This window comes from Theobroma cacao, chromosome 2 (genome assembly GCF_000208745.1).
Source record: "Theobroma cacao cultivar B97-61/B2 chromosome 2, Criollo_cocoa_genome_V2, whole genome shotgun sequence".
Classification (NCBI taxonomy): domain Eukaryota; kingdom Viridiplantae; phylum Streptophyta; class Magnoliopsida; order Malvales; family Malvaceae; genus Theobroma; species Theobroma cacao.
In genome coordinates this window covers 14,885,935-14,902,225 of record NC_030851.1, presented here as the reverse complement: position 1 = coordinate 14,902,225, position 16,291 = coordinate 14,885,935, and the positions used below count along the sequence as shown (strand labels likewise).

The 16,291-nt window shown below is 33.9% G+C and overlaps 1 protein-coding gene across 1 annotated transcript; it reads right to left on the bottom strand.

Moving 5' to 3' along the window:
* LOC108660653 lies at positions 1,185 to 1,693 on the bottom strand. Its single transcript, XM_018114905.1, has 2 exons — positions 1,488 to 1,693; positions 1,185 to 1,401 (listed from the first exon to the last, which is right to left on the bottom strand). Exons 1-2 carry the CDS (start codon positions 1,691 to 1,693, stop codon positions 1,185 to 1,187), a joined length of 423 nt encoding a protein of 140 aa, XP_017970394.1.

Sequence of the window (16,291 nt, the reverse complement as noted above, 5' to 3'; positions counted from 1 at the left end):
CTACCACACAGACAGTAGGTTTCTAGCACCAACACTGGGTGTATTTTGGGCCACTTGTCATTGTAACCATTATTGTACATTATAACTTAGTAAATTTTTGTATGTATGAATTTATTTTACTTACACATTACAAAAGATTTCTTAAACGTGTTTCTATAAATATTGTTTTATATAAAAATGCTATATTTTAATCAATATTTTGAATAGTGATATTTGTTTATAAATCCTTTAAAAAAAATAAAAAAAATAAATTATCTTTGGATTTATTTGAGCCGAAAACGATCGATAATTGTTTAAAATAGAATGTTTAACAACGATTACTCACAGGAAATGAAAGAAACTGATATGTAAGCCTTGAGGGGTTCCGGTTGGCATTTCGGGTAATGAGTGTCAATCGGGACGTTGCGGCGGTTGTCATGGGCCCAAGGGAGGTTTCGGGTCGTGACAAAAACAGTTTCTTTACTATTATAAATAGTAGAAGAAAGAAATTATTTAGTCATTTTATATTATTTTATTTGAACGTAATACAAGTTATTCATCTAAATTTTACATCATATATGAAATTTTTACAAATTTCTTTTTTCTAAAAGGAGATTCAAACTTAATTTTTGCCAAAATGATAAATTAATTTACATATTCTACAATTAAATAATCAAGTAAAAAATATGTATATATATTTTCCAAACATTTTCAACACCCTAAATCTTTTACACTTAAATATTTGGCTTATTAATAAGCACATCAATAATAATCTACACGAACAGTAAAAGGACTTCGCAAGTCTATTCACTACTCAAAACTATCGACAAAATGAAATGAATAATCAAATAATATATCTACAAAATTAATAAAAAAAAAGACTCATCTACAAGAAGAAACTGACAAACACAAAATATGAATGAATGTAAGAAACTGCAAGAGGAAATTGTCAGAAAGGTATTGCACATGGCTCACACATTTAGTTAGGCCGGCAAGCTATCTTTATCCACAAGACACCCTACGTTTTCAGACATTGTCCTTCGTATTGGACAGTTATTGCATGTGTGACCGATTTGTCTGCAACTTGAACATGTTTTTGGTCGTCGAACTTGTGGAGGTGCCAGATTTGTGGATGGAACTGCAAATGGGGATGGGCAATTCTATTTATTATGCTCATGACTCTTGTATTGCGAACATCTCCATGCTCAACTGCCTTTACCAGCCGATGGAATCCTTCTCCTCCTAGGATTTCTCGCTTGGCCTCGCCAAGGTGATGGCAACACGACAAATTGTTTCACATGAGGGGGGGTGTCCCACTCACTAGGATGCCCTATCGAGCGAATGGACCCCGCATAACCTTCCATCAAAACGGTTGTTTTGTAGTAATCAACGTAGAATTCAACAGCTTCACGTTTGCATTTACTGAAAAATACAATGAACTCAATGTTCAAGCACAATGTAAATGCTATGTCAATTAAGGTTCAAATAAGAAATAAAGATATTGTAACCTTATTGTTGCAAAGGCATGGCTGTATGGCAATAAATCTATTTGGAACTCACAACATGAACACGTCTTCTTGGATAGGTTTACAAGTCTATCCATCTTCCCGTCTTTAACTTTGAACTCCATTCGATTAATAGGTTCAACTACAAAGCAATGTGCATCATTGAACCGTTTGCTCAACTGCCTAGCAACCCAAGGGCTAAGGGGCATGGTCACCTTGACGGCCTCCTCGTACCAGTCATGGAACCAACGCTAGAACATGTCTCTGTTGAACTCGACCAAAACAAAGATTGGCATGTGTCTTGCATGCTTCAAGCATGAGTTAACACATTCCGCAATATTGGATGTCATGAGTTGGTATCTCCTTGCCGGTGAACGTGCACATGCTCATCTCTCAAGGCCTATTCTCATAAGGTCAGCATGGGCTCCCGTGTGAATCTACTTGAGCTGGTTCATATGTCTGTTGAAATTAAAAACCTTATAGCAATCTCGAGTAAGGGTGAAAATTATAGAAATGTCGTCGCGCTTAAACTTGTTTTTAAATTTTTTCTTCAAGTGGTAACCGCATAATCAGTGGTACATTTTTGGGTATGCATTTTGGATTGCTTTCTTAATGTCAAGATACTGATCAGAAATGAACATAGTGTTTTCAGGACAATCAACTGCATCATGCAGCTTGCTAAGAAACTGTCCACGAGCCTTTGTCCTCAACATGGCCAATGCCAAACGCAACTGGATATACACACTCGTTCGCATTTTTGCATACAGCGACAAAGAAAACACCCTTGAACCTGCCTTTCATATGTGTCGCATCAATTGCAACCATAGGATGCATTGTATCCCTAAACTCTCGAATACAAGCCCTGTATAGCCAAAAACAATATTTGAATCTTTTTGCCTCATCAGTGGCCACTACAATGACTGTGCCGAGATTTTCTTGTTCCAACATAAAAATATGAGGGTAATAGTTGAAATGACTCTTTCAGGGGACTGAAAATAAGCCTCTTCGCATACTCCTTCGCTTGCCAGGCTTTACCATACAAGCATTACAATCCCCATTGAACCCTTATCTCACCAATTATGTCCATAGGTCTCAATGCTACTCTATTAGCCTGAAGCTTATGTGACATAAGTTCACCAATTATCTTCGCACTCGCAGTTGGAAATCACCCTTGTAAACCATCGACAGTATACGTGTGTACTTTGTGGAATGTCCGAACTTGCCAATATTCTCTTTCAAATAACTTCGTTGCATGCACACCGAACTTGCATGCCTTGTCTTTCCAACCAACCTCATAATGACCTTTACATGACCTTTTTACTCTTATCCCAAACTGCTCTTTTAGAGCCAACATGTTCAAAACTCGTTTCAACTCAGCCTTCGAGAAAAACATTCTTCCTTTGTATAAGCGATCATCAGCACATGTCAACTCCTCAGTGGTAATTGTTTGGAAGGAGAAACTTTCTGCACCTGGAATTACCCACGTACGAAATATCCCTACATTTCCCATTTCCTGATAACTGTCATAGAGTAATGTATCAAAAGAACGAATCCTGTTCTCATTAGCGATGGGGTTATTGTATGTGGGGTCATTACACTGAACATCTCCTACATCAACACCTCCAACAGGTTTCGTTTCGCCTTCGACATTATTGCAAGTTAGAATGTCACTGTCATAAAGCTAATCATCGTCTGAACTCTCATCATGCCATTCATCAAGCCCATCATCTGAATTATCATCAAATCTATCTCACCGATAGGGAACAAATCCTCATTTCCCTCATCAGATGGAGTATTATCCTCGAGCGTCGCAATGTCACCCTCCAACGTCGTAGTGTTGTACTCAAGTGTTGCATTCTCATTTGAAAATGCCATTACACCCTTTACAATTTCACCCGATCGTTGCATTTGTTGGACAAAAACAAGTAATTTGTTCAATGCACATCCTGATTGGAATTGTGTAGCCAACTATTCTGTGAATGTCTTGTGTCTACCGAGTTGCACAAAGTCTTCTGCATACGTCAATTGCCATTGTTGTCTATTACAAACTGAATGCTGTGGTATATGTGAAGCATTGTAAATCTCATTTTGATTGAGCTGATTACCATGTTGTTCAGTTTCATGTGACATAACATTTGTTTGGTGTCCCTTAATGCTGACATACACAGCCAGAACATTCCTTTATTCTAGCAGAATTAATGCAACATCCTCATCGTCTTTGATAATTGGCTGTGATAGCTCTCCGGGTGTACTGATCAATGCATGTAACTCAATCTCATCAATTTCTGAGTTTACCCTAACAACATCTTCAACCAGCTTCATCAAGCCCACAAACGACAAATCACTCCTAACCCCCAACATTCGTGACTCACCACCCTTGTAAATGCCATCCACCCACTGACCACCATGTCTTATCACAAGTTGCACAATTAGAACCCCACTAAAATTTTGAAAACAAAAAAAATTTGTCAATCATTTTACACATTACATGTCGTGTTCTAGAATTTGTCAGTCATATTGTTACACGCCATTTTTAAAAAATGTTACACACCATGTTTAGAAAATGTTACATGCAATGCCCAAAAATTTTATACGCAAGTTCAAAAATTGTTACATGCCTTGTTCAAAAATGTTACACGCAAGTTCAAAAATTGTTACACGCCGTGTTAAATAAAAATGTTACACGTCATGTGCTAACACATGTTATTTCAATATATTTTTTACATACCATCTGCTTTATAGATGCATGGCATGTAACAACTCTAGGCAATGTTTCTAATCCATGTTCTACTTTACACAAAAAGTTTTAGAAATTTATGTGTTGTAGCAACACACCCAATAACAAACCTTGATGTGATCTCTGCTATAAGGTCTGTTTATCAATCACAATATGGCCAAATACCGAGAGATAGACTACAGTCTGATGACGATGGTGCTCAACAGAGAGTTGACAGAGCTCATACAGTTCAAAGAATCGAGAAAGCTTATGACAATGGTACTTTACAAAGAGTTCACAGAGTTGATACAGTTTAGAGAGTTGAGAGAGAAAGATGAGCGAGCTCAAACAGTTGAGCATTTATTTCTATTTTCTCTTTGATAGGAGGGAGATATCGGGAGCTTAATTTGCCACATTGTTTTTAAGGACATTTTGGTCTACTCATGCTTCTTTTTGGCTAAAAACAGATAAATTTAAATGGGTGGTTATTTCTGAAATCACCTTATGAGGAGGCCTATTTCTCACAATTTTTTCTTTTCTAATTGGACAAGTGTATGAACAATAATTATAAAATGTACAATGATTGCATTTGGTCATTTTGGAAGATGAGAAATTCATGAAAACCTTTTGTTTCTCATTTAATAAATCTTCAAATTTCCTTTTCACATCAAAATTTCCTTTTTCCAAAATATCAATTTTCTTTTGGTAAGCTTCAAAATCCTTTTCCAAATTTTCATTTTCTTTTTCCAAGTCAATTTTTGTTTTCATCAAAACTTCATTTTCTACATCGAGTATAGAAATAATTTTTTTGTGCTTCATATTCATTTTTTCAAGCTTAAATGCTTAATCCTCAAAAGCATCATGCAATTCATAAAAAACATATGAATTAAGTTTACTAGATGAAGAAATTACCTTTATCTTTTCAAGAGCTATAAGGCATAATTCAATTTGATTTGAGGATTCATCCTCACTTGATTCCTTATTTGCATTTCCCATGTTGCTTGTTGAGCATATATTCTCATAAGGCTTGTCTTCCAATTTCTTTTCCTTCTTTGTTTCTCCATATAACTCTTTTAATTTTTTTCAAATTTCCTTAGCACTTTTTCACATAAACACATTATTGTATTCTCTATAATCAAGTGCACAAATGAGAGTATGCATGGTCTTAGAGTTGATTTGTACTCTCTTTATTTTAGCTTTTGTCCACTTACATCTATCTTTGGGAGTTTTCTCATCATTTACAAGTATTTGTCTCCAACGTGTTTTGTCCTTTCGTGTTTAAATTCAAATTTCTAACAGTGAGCGTTTAGCTGGTTAACCATTCTTTTTAGTCGATTAAGTCGTCTCTATCTTGCAGTTTGTTTCTCTGTGTTAACCAATTAACAACAGCTTTAACTGATTAACAACTTTCTATTTCAAGCACCCTCAAGTACTGTTTTTGGCCAACCTCCATTCAACAAATTAATACTCCTTTTAACTGATTGAAGTTTTTCTTCATTCATCCTTAACCGATTAAAATGGGCTCCAACCAATTAAGAAGTCTTCAACTTTAAATTTCTTGGTTTGGTGCCTTGGACAGTCATCAATATTTTGAATTTGAATTTTAGCGTTTTTGGACACTTTAACTTTGACCTCTAACCAGTTAACTCCTTTCCTTTAACCAATTAAAATGCTTTTGTTTTACATCTAGCACCCACTTAATTGATTAAACCTTGTGTTAACCAGCTAAGACCTTTTTCTCTATCCTTAGTGCAGCACCCAAAATTGCTTTAATTGATTAAGGATTCGTGTTAATCGGTTAAGACTAATCTATCTTCACTAAAGCTTTTTCTTCTTTGCTTGTTTAACCAATTAACCTGTCACGACCTAAATTTCGAGCACCGGCTCATGGGCCCAATGGACGTAATCCACTAAGCCCAAGCAAGCCTATTAATCTGACATGTTTATCATTCCATCCTAAACTACTAAGTCACATTTCGTAACTTAGAATCAAAATAATATTACACGTTGCCATTTCATACTGGCATACCAAACAAGTGTATATACATTGTCTACAACATGTATCTTAACAATTTATATTAGGTTCTTCTATACACAACAAAATAATACTCGACTTCCAAAGAAGGGACTCGGATGAATGTACAGCTACTGAATGCCAAGACACCTACCAAAAGATGGATATAAGTCTACAAGGACACCTCGTCCTAGTTACCGGCTGCCTCGTGATCTGAAAACATGAAGTTGAAAACGGTGAGTATAAACCCAATGAGTGAACAAGGAAGGGAACAAGCAACAATAAGGGAGAATTTAAAATCATGATGCACTTGTTTTAAAACAATGCAATTTAGTTCCATTCATATTAAAAACCCCCATCAAGCCCTTAAATGATTAATCATTTGAAGATCATGAATCCATATACAATGAACCATTTGAAGAATGAAAGCTTCAATGATACGCAAGCAAGTCAAATACAACAACGAAGCTGCAGCGAGAATGCCTTTCCGTTGCAGCAACGTTGGGATTAAGTTATTAGCCGAACGAGGGTTTCTCACTAAAGCTCCTCATTTTAAACTTAACTCATTTAGTCCTTAATGTTGGAAGTTCATGCTTAGATATGGTAGCAAAGAAATTAAAAATAAGGCAGCAAATGGACAAGATAGGAGACAAAATAGAAAGTTTTTCGCTGCAGCGAAATTCAGCTGATGAAACAGAGAGTTTCTCGTTGCAGCAAGATTCCTTTTCGCTGCAGCGAGAAGCTACAGTGACTATCTCGCTACGAGAACTAGTTCTGGGGAAGACTCTCAAACCCGAGAGTTTCTGGCTGCAGCGAGATACAAGGCACCAAATGAAAATTTCCCTTTCTCCCAAAGAAAACCACCCTGCTGAAATGTTCAAAACCAATAAGAAATACATAACAACTTTCCAAAGTTTAACATACCGAATTTCACATACATTACATCCATATACATAACTCAGAAATTTCTTATAACACACATGTTTACGTATGTATACATATACATATACCCATCACCATCATGCACACCATCCCATCATTCCCAGCTCATGCGCACTCCCTACTCGCACATGGCTAGGTCATCACCGGGTTATGCACATTCCCTACTCGCACATAACCGGGTCATCATCGGCTTATGTGCACTCCTTACTTGCACATAGCCGAGTCAATATCATTACACAACAATGTATTCACATATATATATATATATCAACACAATGTGGTAGTGCATGAATCAATAATAGTCACATGTCACAACATGGAGACAATCTATCAAAAGCTTGTTCCCAAGGCACTTGTTTTTATGAAAAGCTTGATAATTCATTCAAATGTTTGGCAAATACATTATATCCTCAAAACAAGTTTTGAATGCAGTTCACTCACCGGTATATTGTTGAGCCTTTCACTGACTCTAATTTCCCCTAATTATCCAAATGGGATGATGGGGCTTCCTTGAAACCTACCATCACATTAGCATAAACAGAAGGTCAATTCACACACTATGAACCCCAAAAGCTATCTTTTAGCTAGCTTTCAATTGCCACATTAAATGGCTATCTATGTTCACTATCTTAATCACAAAAAAGTAATGAACATACTCAACAATAAAACAGCTCTTAATCTAAATTACTAGCCATTTTCATAGCTAAAAATCAAGCTTAATTCATCACTTACCCTAGGGCTCATTTGTAGTCAAATTCTCTTCTAATTGCTTCCAAATCCTTCCAAATCAATGGGGTAATTCTCTCTCTTTCTCTCTCTAGAATGCCCAACTAGTGAGAGAAAGTATGGAAATAAGATTTATCAAGGGTTTTAAAGTGAGAGAGTGAAAGAATACAAGAAAACTAGAGCTAGAGAGAGAAAATCATGCAAGCTCCATATCAAGCTTCCATGGAGGTTTTAAAGAAACGTGAGAGGGAAGAAGGAAGAAGAAGACAAGCTGCTAGAAAATGGGAGAAGAAGCTGCTGGAAGAAGGATATTTATAGGCTAAACTTATCCATTCCCTTAAAATTATGAAAATGCCCTTGACTAGTTAACTTGTTCTCATGCAACCCTTTGTGGAATCTTTTTACTCCTTTGACACCGGGACAAGGTCCATAATGGTCTAGACATACTCGGATTCATGAAAACTTAAAATTTTAATTCGAGGTGAAAAATGACCATTTTGCCCCTATCGTGAAAATCACCAAAATTTTTGTTTCCTTTTCATTTTACCCCTAATTTCACCATCCATTTATGCCTTAGGCCTACTTAGGCCTTAACATTGTTTAAAAATCTTACTTTTATGGGTTTGGTAAGGAAATGATGAAATTACCCCTGATCAGGGATATCGCGTATATTATTAACTACGAGTCTATAAAGGTCAAGGTCTCACATAACCCATCTTGCAACTAAATATGCATCTTGACTTACTTTCAAATGCAAAATATATTAATAAATTTAAGCTTTCTCCTACACACTTAAATAATACAATTAGACACCAATGAATGGGAATGTTTTGTTATCATCAAAAGCACATGGAGTTAACATTTTCTCTCTCTTATTTTTGATGATGACAAAACACTCTTAGGTCAAGAGTGCAATGTCTATATTCGATGTGAATGCTTCAAATCTTTGTGCATAATGAGTTGCTCCCTCTTAGTTAATGCATCTAGTTTTCTTTTAATCTTTAAATCAAACTTTAAAGCATAAAAATCATAAGCACTCATATACTTAAGTCATATAAGCTTATAGATATAGTTCAATAACTTCAAGAGTCAAGCTTATAATTATATAAGAACAAATGTATGGGAGTTAAATCCTTTCAAGAACTTTTCAATTATCACTCAAATAATGTTCAAGCAAATTTGATCATTTTGTCATAATCAAAACTATAATAATTTTAAAGCTAACAAATTTTATCCTTAATTTGGTGTTGCTGTGATTAAGAGAGGTTGTTATTGATTTATTTGTATTTTTGTAGGTGTTTAATGAAGGAAGAATTTTAATGGAAGAAGGAGAGCAATTTCAAGGTGCAAACTTCCACTACACATGTTTTGGTATTTTGACCGTAACTCTCTTGACAAAGCTTCAAATGAGATGACTCTTGGATCATTGGAAAGATAAGAGAAAAATCTACAACTTAACCTAACTTCAAAGCCCTATAAAAACAACCTTTCGGGAGACTTTTAAAGAGAACAACAAAACACTAGATTAAGAGCTGAGAATCAAAAAGTCATTGAAGCTAAGAAAATTTGAGGGATTCAAGAAGATTTGGAAGATCAAGATTACAATTCTTGGGTTCTTTTATCTTTTTGTTATTTTTTAATTTCTTTAGTTTGATTTCAATGTTTAAACTTAATTTGATGATGATGTGTGACTTGATGATGAACTAAATTATTTATCTAAGATTATGATTGAACTCAATACATAGTCTGATTTATTTATCTCTCTTTTGCTTAAGTTTGATGGTTTTAAGTTGTTTATTCTATTTTGTCCTTAATGCTTCTAATTGCCTTATCACCAATTAAATTGAATTGGAAACGTAGGTTAAACCTTGATGAAGGAGATTTAAGTAGACCTTGAATAGAATAGGGTATGATTGAATGCACTTAGTTGATTAGGTGGTTTGATTTGCTTATAGGGTAATGTTGTCGATTTTGCACATGCAAATATACGTATCGAACAAGTACTATAGTGATGAAGTAGAGTATCGTTCCCGCAGAGATTTGTTCCTAAATCTTTACTAAGTACTAAAATTTATGACCACTTAAACTTATTTAAGTAATTAAATTTTCAAAAAATTAATTAAAACAAGCAATAAATTAACTTACAAAAATTAAAATTACTTGGAAAAGGTAATAGACTAAAACCTAAGATTATGTGTTCATTCAACACTTCATCTGATACAGGCTTTTCTTATTATTTACATTCATGGGCGGTTTTACTAACTTAGAATCCAAAGCGAGGTACAAATCTCCATCGAGATTCTTGCACAAATGCCTAACTTAATTGGGTCACTATACATCTATATGAATCAATTAAATAAGGTTCATTAAGCTATTATTCTAATTTGACTATGTATGGTAATTGATGTAAGTCTACCCGAATCGCGAATCAGAGCACCTAAGTGACGTGAACATACACTATTCAAACCTTAATCCAATCTAAAATATTTCTGTCGAGTCTCAATTAAATTCACAAATTATTTAATTATTGGCCAAGCAATCAAAAGCATTAAAAACAAATTCGAATAAGCAAAAAGTGAATTTCACCTTTTAATTGCATGTTTACATTTGTTTAATAGTACCAAGTCACTCATAACATTTTCTTCCTACTAAATGTGATAAAAAAAAATTCAATGACTTGTTATATTTAATAAAATTTAATTAAAAATATAATAATAACATTTAATAAAATTGACAAAGAATAGATACTAGAGACTATACCTTACTTTTACTAAATGCTTAACCCAGTAATTGTATACATCTAATAAAATTACTATAAGTTAAACTTTTTCTTTATAAACAAATTTTCATGTGCATGATGTGCCTTCGTCGAAAAAGGATCTATATAATTTTTGTATAGTTCCCCCTAGTTGGATTTGTTTATCATTTCTCTCATTTTCTAATTAAGCTTTTTGCCTCTCCTTGCCGCACCAATCCTAATCAATTGGGTAACTCAATAATTGAAACCTGCCTCACTTTTGTCACGGCGGTCCTGTCTGGCAAAAAAGCCATATATAGTAGAAATCCTTTAAAGGCACTTACATGCTGACGCGCTCACAATGATCTAAAACAGCATTAAGTGTTAAAAAGGCATGACTTAATTAACAATCACATTTTTCTCTTGAAGAAGTGATTTTTAGTTCAAATACTTTTTCACCAGTAACAAAAGAGATATGAAAAACATAATTCATATTTCTCTTGATCATATTTTCTTGATTATCTAAGATTATCTAGTATTTTTCTGATGAATTTTTGGGCAAAACTTACAGAATAAAGTAACCATTCTGGTTGTTACCCTTGTTGATATTTGACCTGCCATGTTCATTTTTATATTGTCTCTCTCTCTCTCTCTCTCTCTCTCTCTCTCTATATATATATATATCTATATATATATATATATATATATATATATAATCGACAGACTAGTTTAAGAAGACTAAGATTAGGATTAACATCAAGTAATTTTTAAATCTTGACGGATAGTATCCACAAAGTTATATAAAAAGATCTTCGACCTTGAGCATGACTAGATTCGGAGTTAATTAAATGAGGATTCATTTAAAAGAAAACGCAGAACACATTTTATAAATGGGAAATTTATTAAAAATTGGATAAAACAAGTTGAATGCTTAGTTTTCAAGTTTGGTCCTTGAAAAAGATGATAGCTGCTCTGGTTTCCATGACAATTAAACAATTATTTCTGAATTGTAGCAATAAAAAACTCTAGTCTATACTAGCACCATACAATACTGTATATACACAACAAAATCCCCACAAAACCCATGACAATACAAGCATCAATCCTCAAAAAACCAACAAGCTATGTTCACACAACAAAACGAATGAAGAAAATCAAAATCTGACTTTCATTGGCTTACAATACAACCTGTCAAGTGTCAACAACTCAACATACTTTTAGCCTTGAAGATAAATGGCTGGATAAGGAAAAGGAAATAGAGGAGACAGGCGACGAGGAAGACGACAGCAAGAGATGGCAGCAAGCCAGCAAAGGGTAGGCAAGTGAAGGGAGAAAGGGGGAGGTTCTTAATTTTTAGGGTTTCAAATTTGATACAAAGTGAGAGGGGCCCAGAACAAATGGAATTTGGGGGAGGGGAAAGGAAGAAGAGGGAGGATTAATGAGGCCTATGATTGGAATTTCATCTGCTTAGATTTTTTGAACGGTTCAGGTGGAGAGGAAGTGCCCCCGACGACCGAACCGCGATGTCCCCAAAACTGCTGATCACAGCCAACGTCGAAAAATCAATCCAGTTGTGGCCACCGACATCGATTTCAATCGATTGCTCAATTGCGACCGAGCAATCGACCGGTTACGCCCGGTCTTAATTTTAACTAATAATAATTAGTTAATTATTAATTATAAAAATTTATTTAATTTAAAATAAAAAGATAAGAGTGTGATTAAATGTAATAAAAAATAAAAATTTATTTAAATTATTTTTAATAGTTTAGAGATTTTATTAGGTATTATGCCATTAGATAACTAATAAAGAGGTGATTTATTATGGAGTTATATGCTACCATTAGATTATAATTTATCCATCATGTTAATGTAAATCTTAGATTTTTTTTTTCTTATTATTCTATTGTTATCTTCTGGAGTATCAATATATTATTCAATTTAATTTAAAATTTTGGATTCAAACTCACAGTTTCAAGTGTTCTTTATACTTTTAATTCGAGATTAAGGAAATGGCTACCACACTTAAAGCATCTTAAAGTACAAGTGGTGAACTGGGAGATCACACATTTTCAGAGAAGCCAATATGGATGCTGATCAATTGGCAAAAGCAAGGTAAATCAAGACTCAAATTTATTGCAAATTTTTATATCGAGTGTGGTCAAAATTTGAGTAACATGGTGAAAGTTGATATTTAACCTACAAAACTTGATATCCCTAATTCTTGTTCCTCAGCTATTTGGGCTACTTATTTTTTGTACTTGCAGTAAGCCAAGCTATGTTTTTTGCCTAGCTTTTAAAGCTTTTATTTAATTAATAAAAGTTTTATATTTTTTTAAAAAAGTGCTCTTTATACTTAATTTTAATATCATTATAAAAAAAGAGAGAGAGAGAAAATTTTACTACTAAAAGAAATGGTGACATTAGCTCGCTCTTGATGATTGCCATTTGTTTACTTAATAATTTAACTTAAAACCAGTCAATGTTATTAAATAGTACCAGTAGCATATTTACAACACATAATTTGACAAATGAAAATCTCATTTTATATTTGTTAGCTTTATTAGTTTTAAAATGACGACAATGATAAAAATTACTTGAATTATCTTTGAATTTGTTTGAATGATTTTTAAAGTTGTTTGAATAAGTTTTGAACTTAAGTTATTTATGTTAAAAGCTCCTATACGTTTACTTTCGAAGTGTTTAAGTGTTTTCATGTAAAAAAAGATTTAAAATAAAGTATTTCTAAAAAATAAGCTAGATGGGCAAATGCCTCATTTATTAAGGGTTGATCCCCCGTTCAAAGAATGTGCAAAATTCCTTGCTACAGTGCCTCCCCCCTCTTTTTCCCTACCGTATAGGGTTGATTGTTGGAGTTTAAAACTAGCTACTAGATATGAAATTCGAAGAAAAAACGACTAATTTTTTCATCAAACCTTCTCCAACGATTTCAAAACTTCTCCAATAACAAAAAAGATTTCTCCAACACATTTTCAAGATTAAAAGAAGTGAGAAAAATATCAAATAATCAAGAATCAAATGTTATGAAAAAAAATTTTAAACCAAGTTAGAGCAAGCTATTCACATTCTTCCACCAAGTTTTTAAGTTATCTTTGTGCCATAATTTCTGTATGCTTTCACTCTTATCATTTGTATTCATCTTTATCACTATCATACTTTTCCATACTTGTACTTATCTAGCAAAACTCATTTTCTAGAGATATATTTGCTTCAATCTTGTAAAAGAAAAGAGGATTATATCTTAGCCTTCAAAAAGGAATTTTTGAAGGTTGTACTTGATCTTTTAAAAGTATAGAAGTTATACCCTAACCTTCAAAAGGTAGTGATTAATAATTATGTTTAAACCTTTAAAAGGCATTGTATTAAATTTATTCCATATTGGCTTAAACTCTTTAACTTGTTAAAGGAAACAATGTTTAGCACCAAGGAAGAGCCGAATCTCTATGAATTCCTTATGCATTTTCTCTTTACTTTTATTGTGCATTTTACTTTACTTTGAAGAGATTTAAAAATTTGTTCTTGAACTTGTTTATTCTTTAATTTATTCTTCAAATTACTTTTAACACACTTTGATGGGAAAACAAGTTTGAGAAAATTATTTTGAGCTTGCCTTTATTGGAAATTTGATTTTGAGATAAGAATTTTTATAAATCCAATTCACCATCTTCTTGAATATTTCTACGTTATTATTGAGTTAACATTTCTAATAACATTCAAAGGATAATATCTAAATTAGCCCTGTAATATTATGAAAATTGGAAATAAGTTCTCACCTTTAATTGCATAAAATTAAGACTACAAACTTTTATTTCCTTGTAATTATATCCATTAAATCTAAAAATTGATGAATAATGTCCAATTTAGCAAACAAAGAGAGCACATCCTCCTCAATCATTATATTATTAATCAATCACAATAATGAATTATGCAAGATATATCAAAATATTGTATGGAACCCACTCTTGTAAGATGGATTATGTCACGACCCAAATTTCGGGCCATGATTAGCTCATGGGCCTAATGGACGTAGTCCACTAAGCCCAAGCAAGCCTATTAATATAACCTTTTCACCATTCCATTAAAAGTTGCTAAGTCACATTTTATAACTTTGAATCAAAATAATACTAAACATTTGCCATCTCATAGTGGCATACCAATCAAATAGTACATATATTATCTAAACATAATTTAATAATTTACAGCGGTTTGTCTATACACAACAAAAGAGTACTCGACTTTCAGCGGAGAGACTCGGACGAATGTACAGCTACTGAATGCCGAGACACCTACCAAGAGTCGAATATACGAAGACACTTCGACCTAGTTACCAACTGCCTCGTGATCTGAAAACATGAAGTTGAAAACAGTGAGTATAAACCCAGTGAGTGAACAAGAAAGGGAACAAGCAAACATTAAGGAATGTTTAACGAAATCATGATGCATTCATTTTTCAAAATAATGCAATTTGTTTTAGTTCTTATTAAAACCCCTCATGTAAACCCCACATGAGTAAATCACTTTATGAAAAGGGTCCATGCTCAATAAAGGATTTGGAGAGTGAAAACTTTAATAGTATTCATGCGAATCAAGTCAAATAAACGACGGGTCCTCGCTGTAGCGTAGCTGCAGTGAGAATGAATTTTTGCTGCAGCGACACTTGATTTAAATTATCAACAAACCGAGGATTTCTTAACTGGCCAAGGGTTTCTCACCAAACCTCCTCATTTTAAACTTAATTCATTTATTCCTTAATGTTGGAAGTCTATGCTCAACTATGGTACCAAAGAAATGGAAAATAGGAAAGCAACCGAACCAAATGAGGAGCAAAACAGAAAGTTTTTCACTGCAACGAGATTGAATCTCGCTGCAGCGAAATTTTTGATCTCAGAACAAAAAGTTTCTAGTTGCAGCGAGAAGCTACAGTAACATTCTCGCTACAGTGAGATTCCGGCCAGCACAAACCCGAGGGTTTCTCGCTGTAACGAGATTCAGCGAGAAACAGGGTACCAGCAAAAATTCCTCATTCCCTCAAGCAAAGGCCACCCTGTTCACATGACCAACACAACATGAAACTCATATAATTTCTCAAAGTTCAACATGTCAAATTTCACATGCATTTCAACCATTTACATATTCATGAACTTTCTATAACACACATATCTATACATGTATATGTATATTCATCATCATGCACACTCTCCCATCGTCATCAGCTCATGCGCACTCCCCACTAGCATATGGCTGGGTCATCATCGGCTTATGTGCACTCCCACTCGCACATAGCCGGGTCATCATCGGCTTATGTACACTCCTACTCACATATAGCCGGGTCCACATCAACATACAAAGAAGAACCCAAATCATATTATGCATATTATCATATTGTGATAACACATAAACCATTGTATAGCACATTTTCACAATATAAAATCACTTCACCAAAGGCTTGTTCCCAAGGTACATTTTCAAAGGAAAACTAGATAAAATCTTTCCAATGTTTGCACAATTGCATTCACATTCCTAAAACAAAATTTGAAATGCAAGTCCACTCACTGGTATTTGTTGAGCCTTTAACCGACTCTAACCTCCCTAATGGTCCAATTGGGGTTGTGAGACTTCGTTAGAACCTATCATCACATTAGCATCACTAA

What these genes read in the sequence shown, in the direction of transcription:
- LOC108660653 (XM_018114905.1), bottom strand. Translation starts at nt 1,693, where the DNA reads ATGCCCCTTAGCCCTTGGGTTGCTAGGCAGTTGAGCAAACGGTTCAAT. An exon ending in CATGCCTTTGCAACAATAAG is followed by an intron (nt 1,402 to 1,487) that starts GTTACAATATCT and finishes TGTATTTTTCAG; the next exon opens with TAAATGCAAACGTGAAGCTG.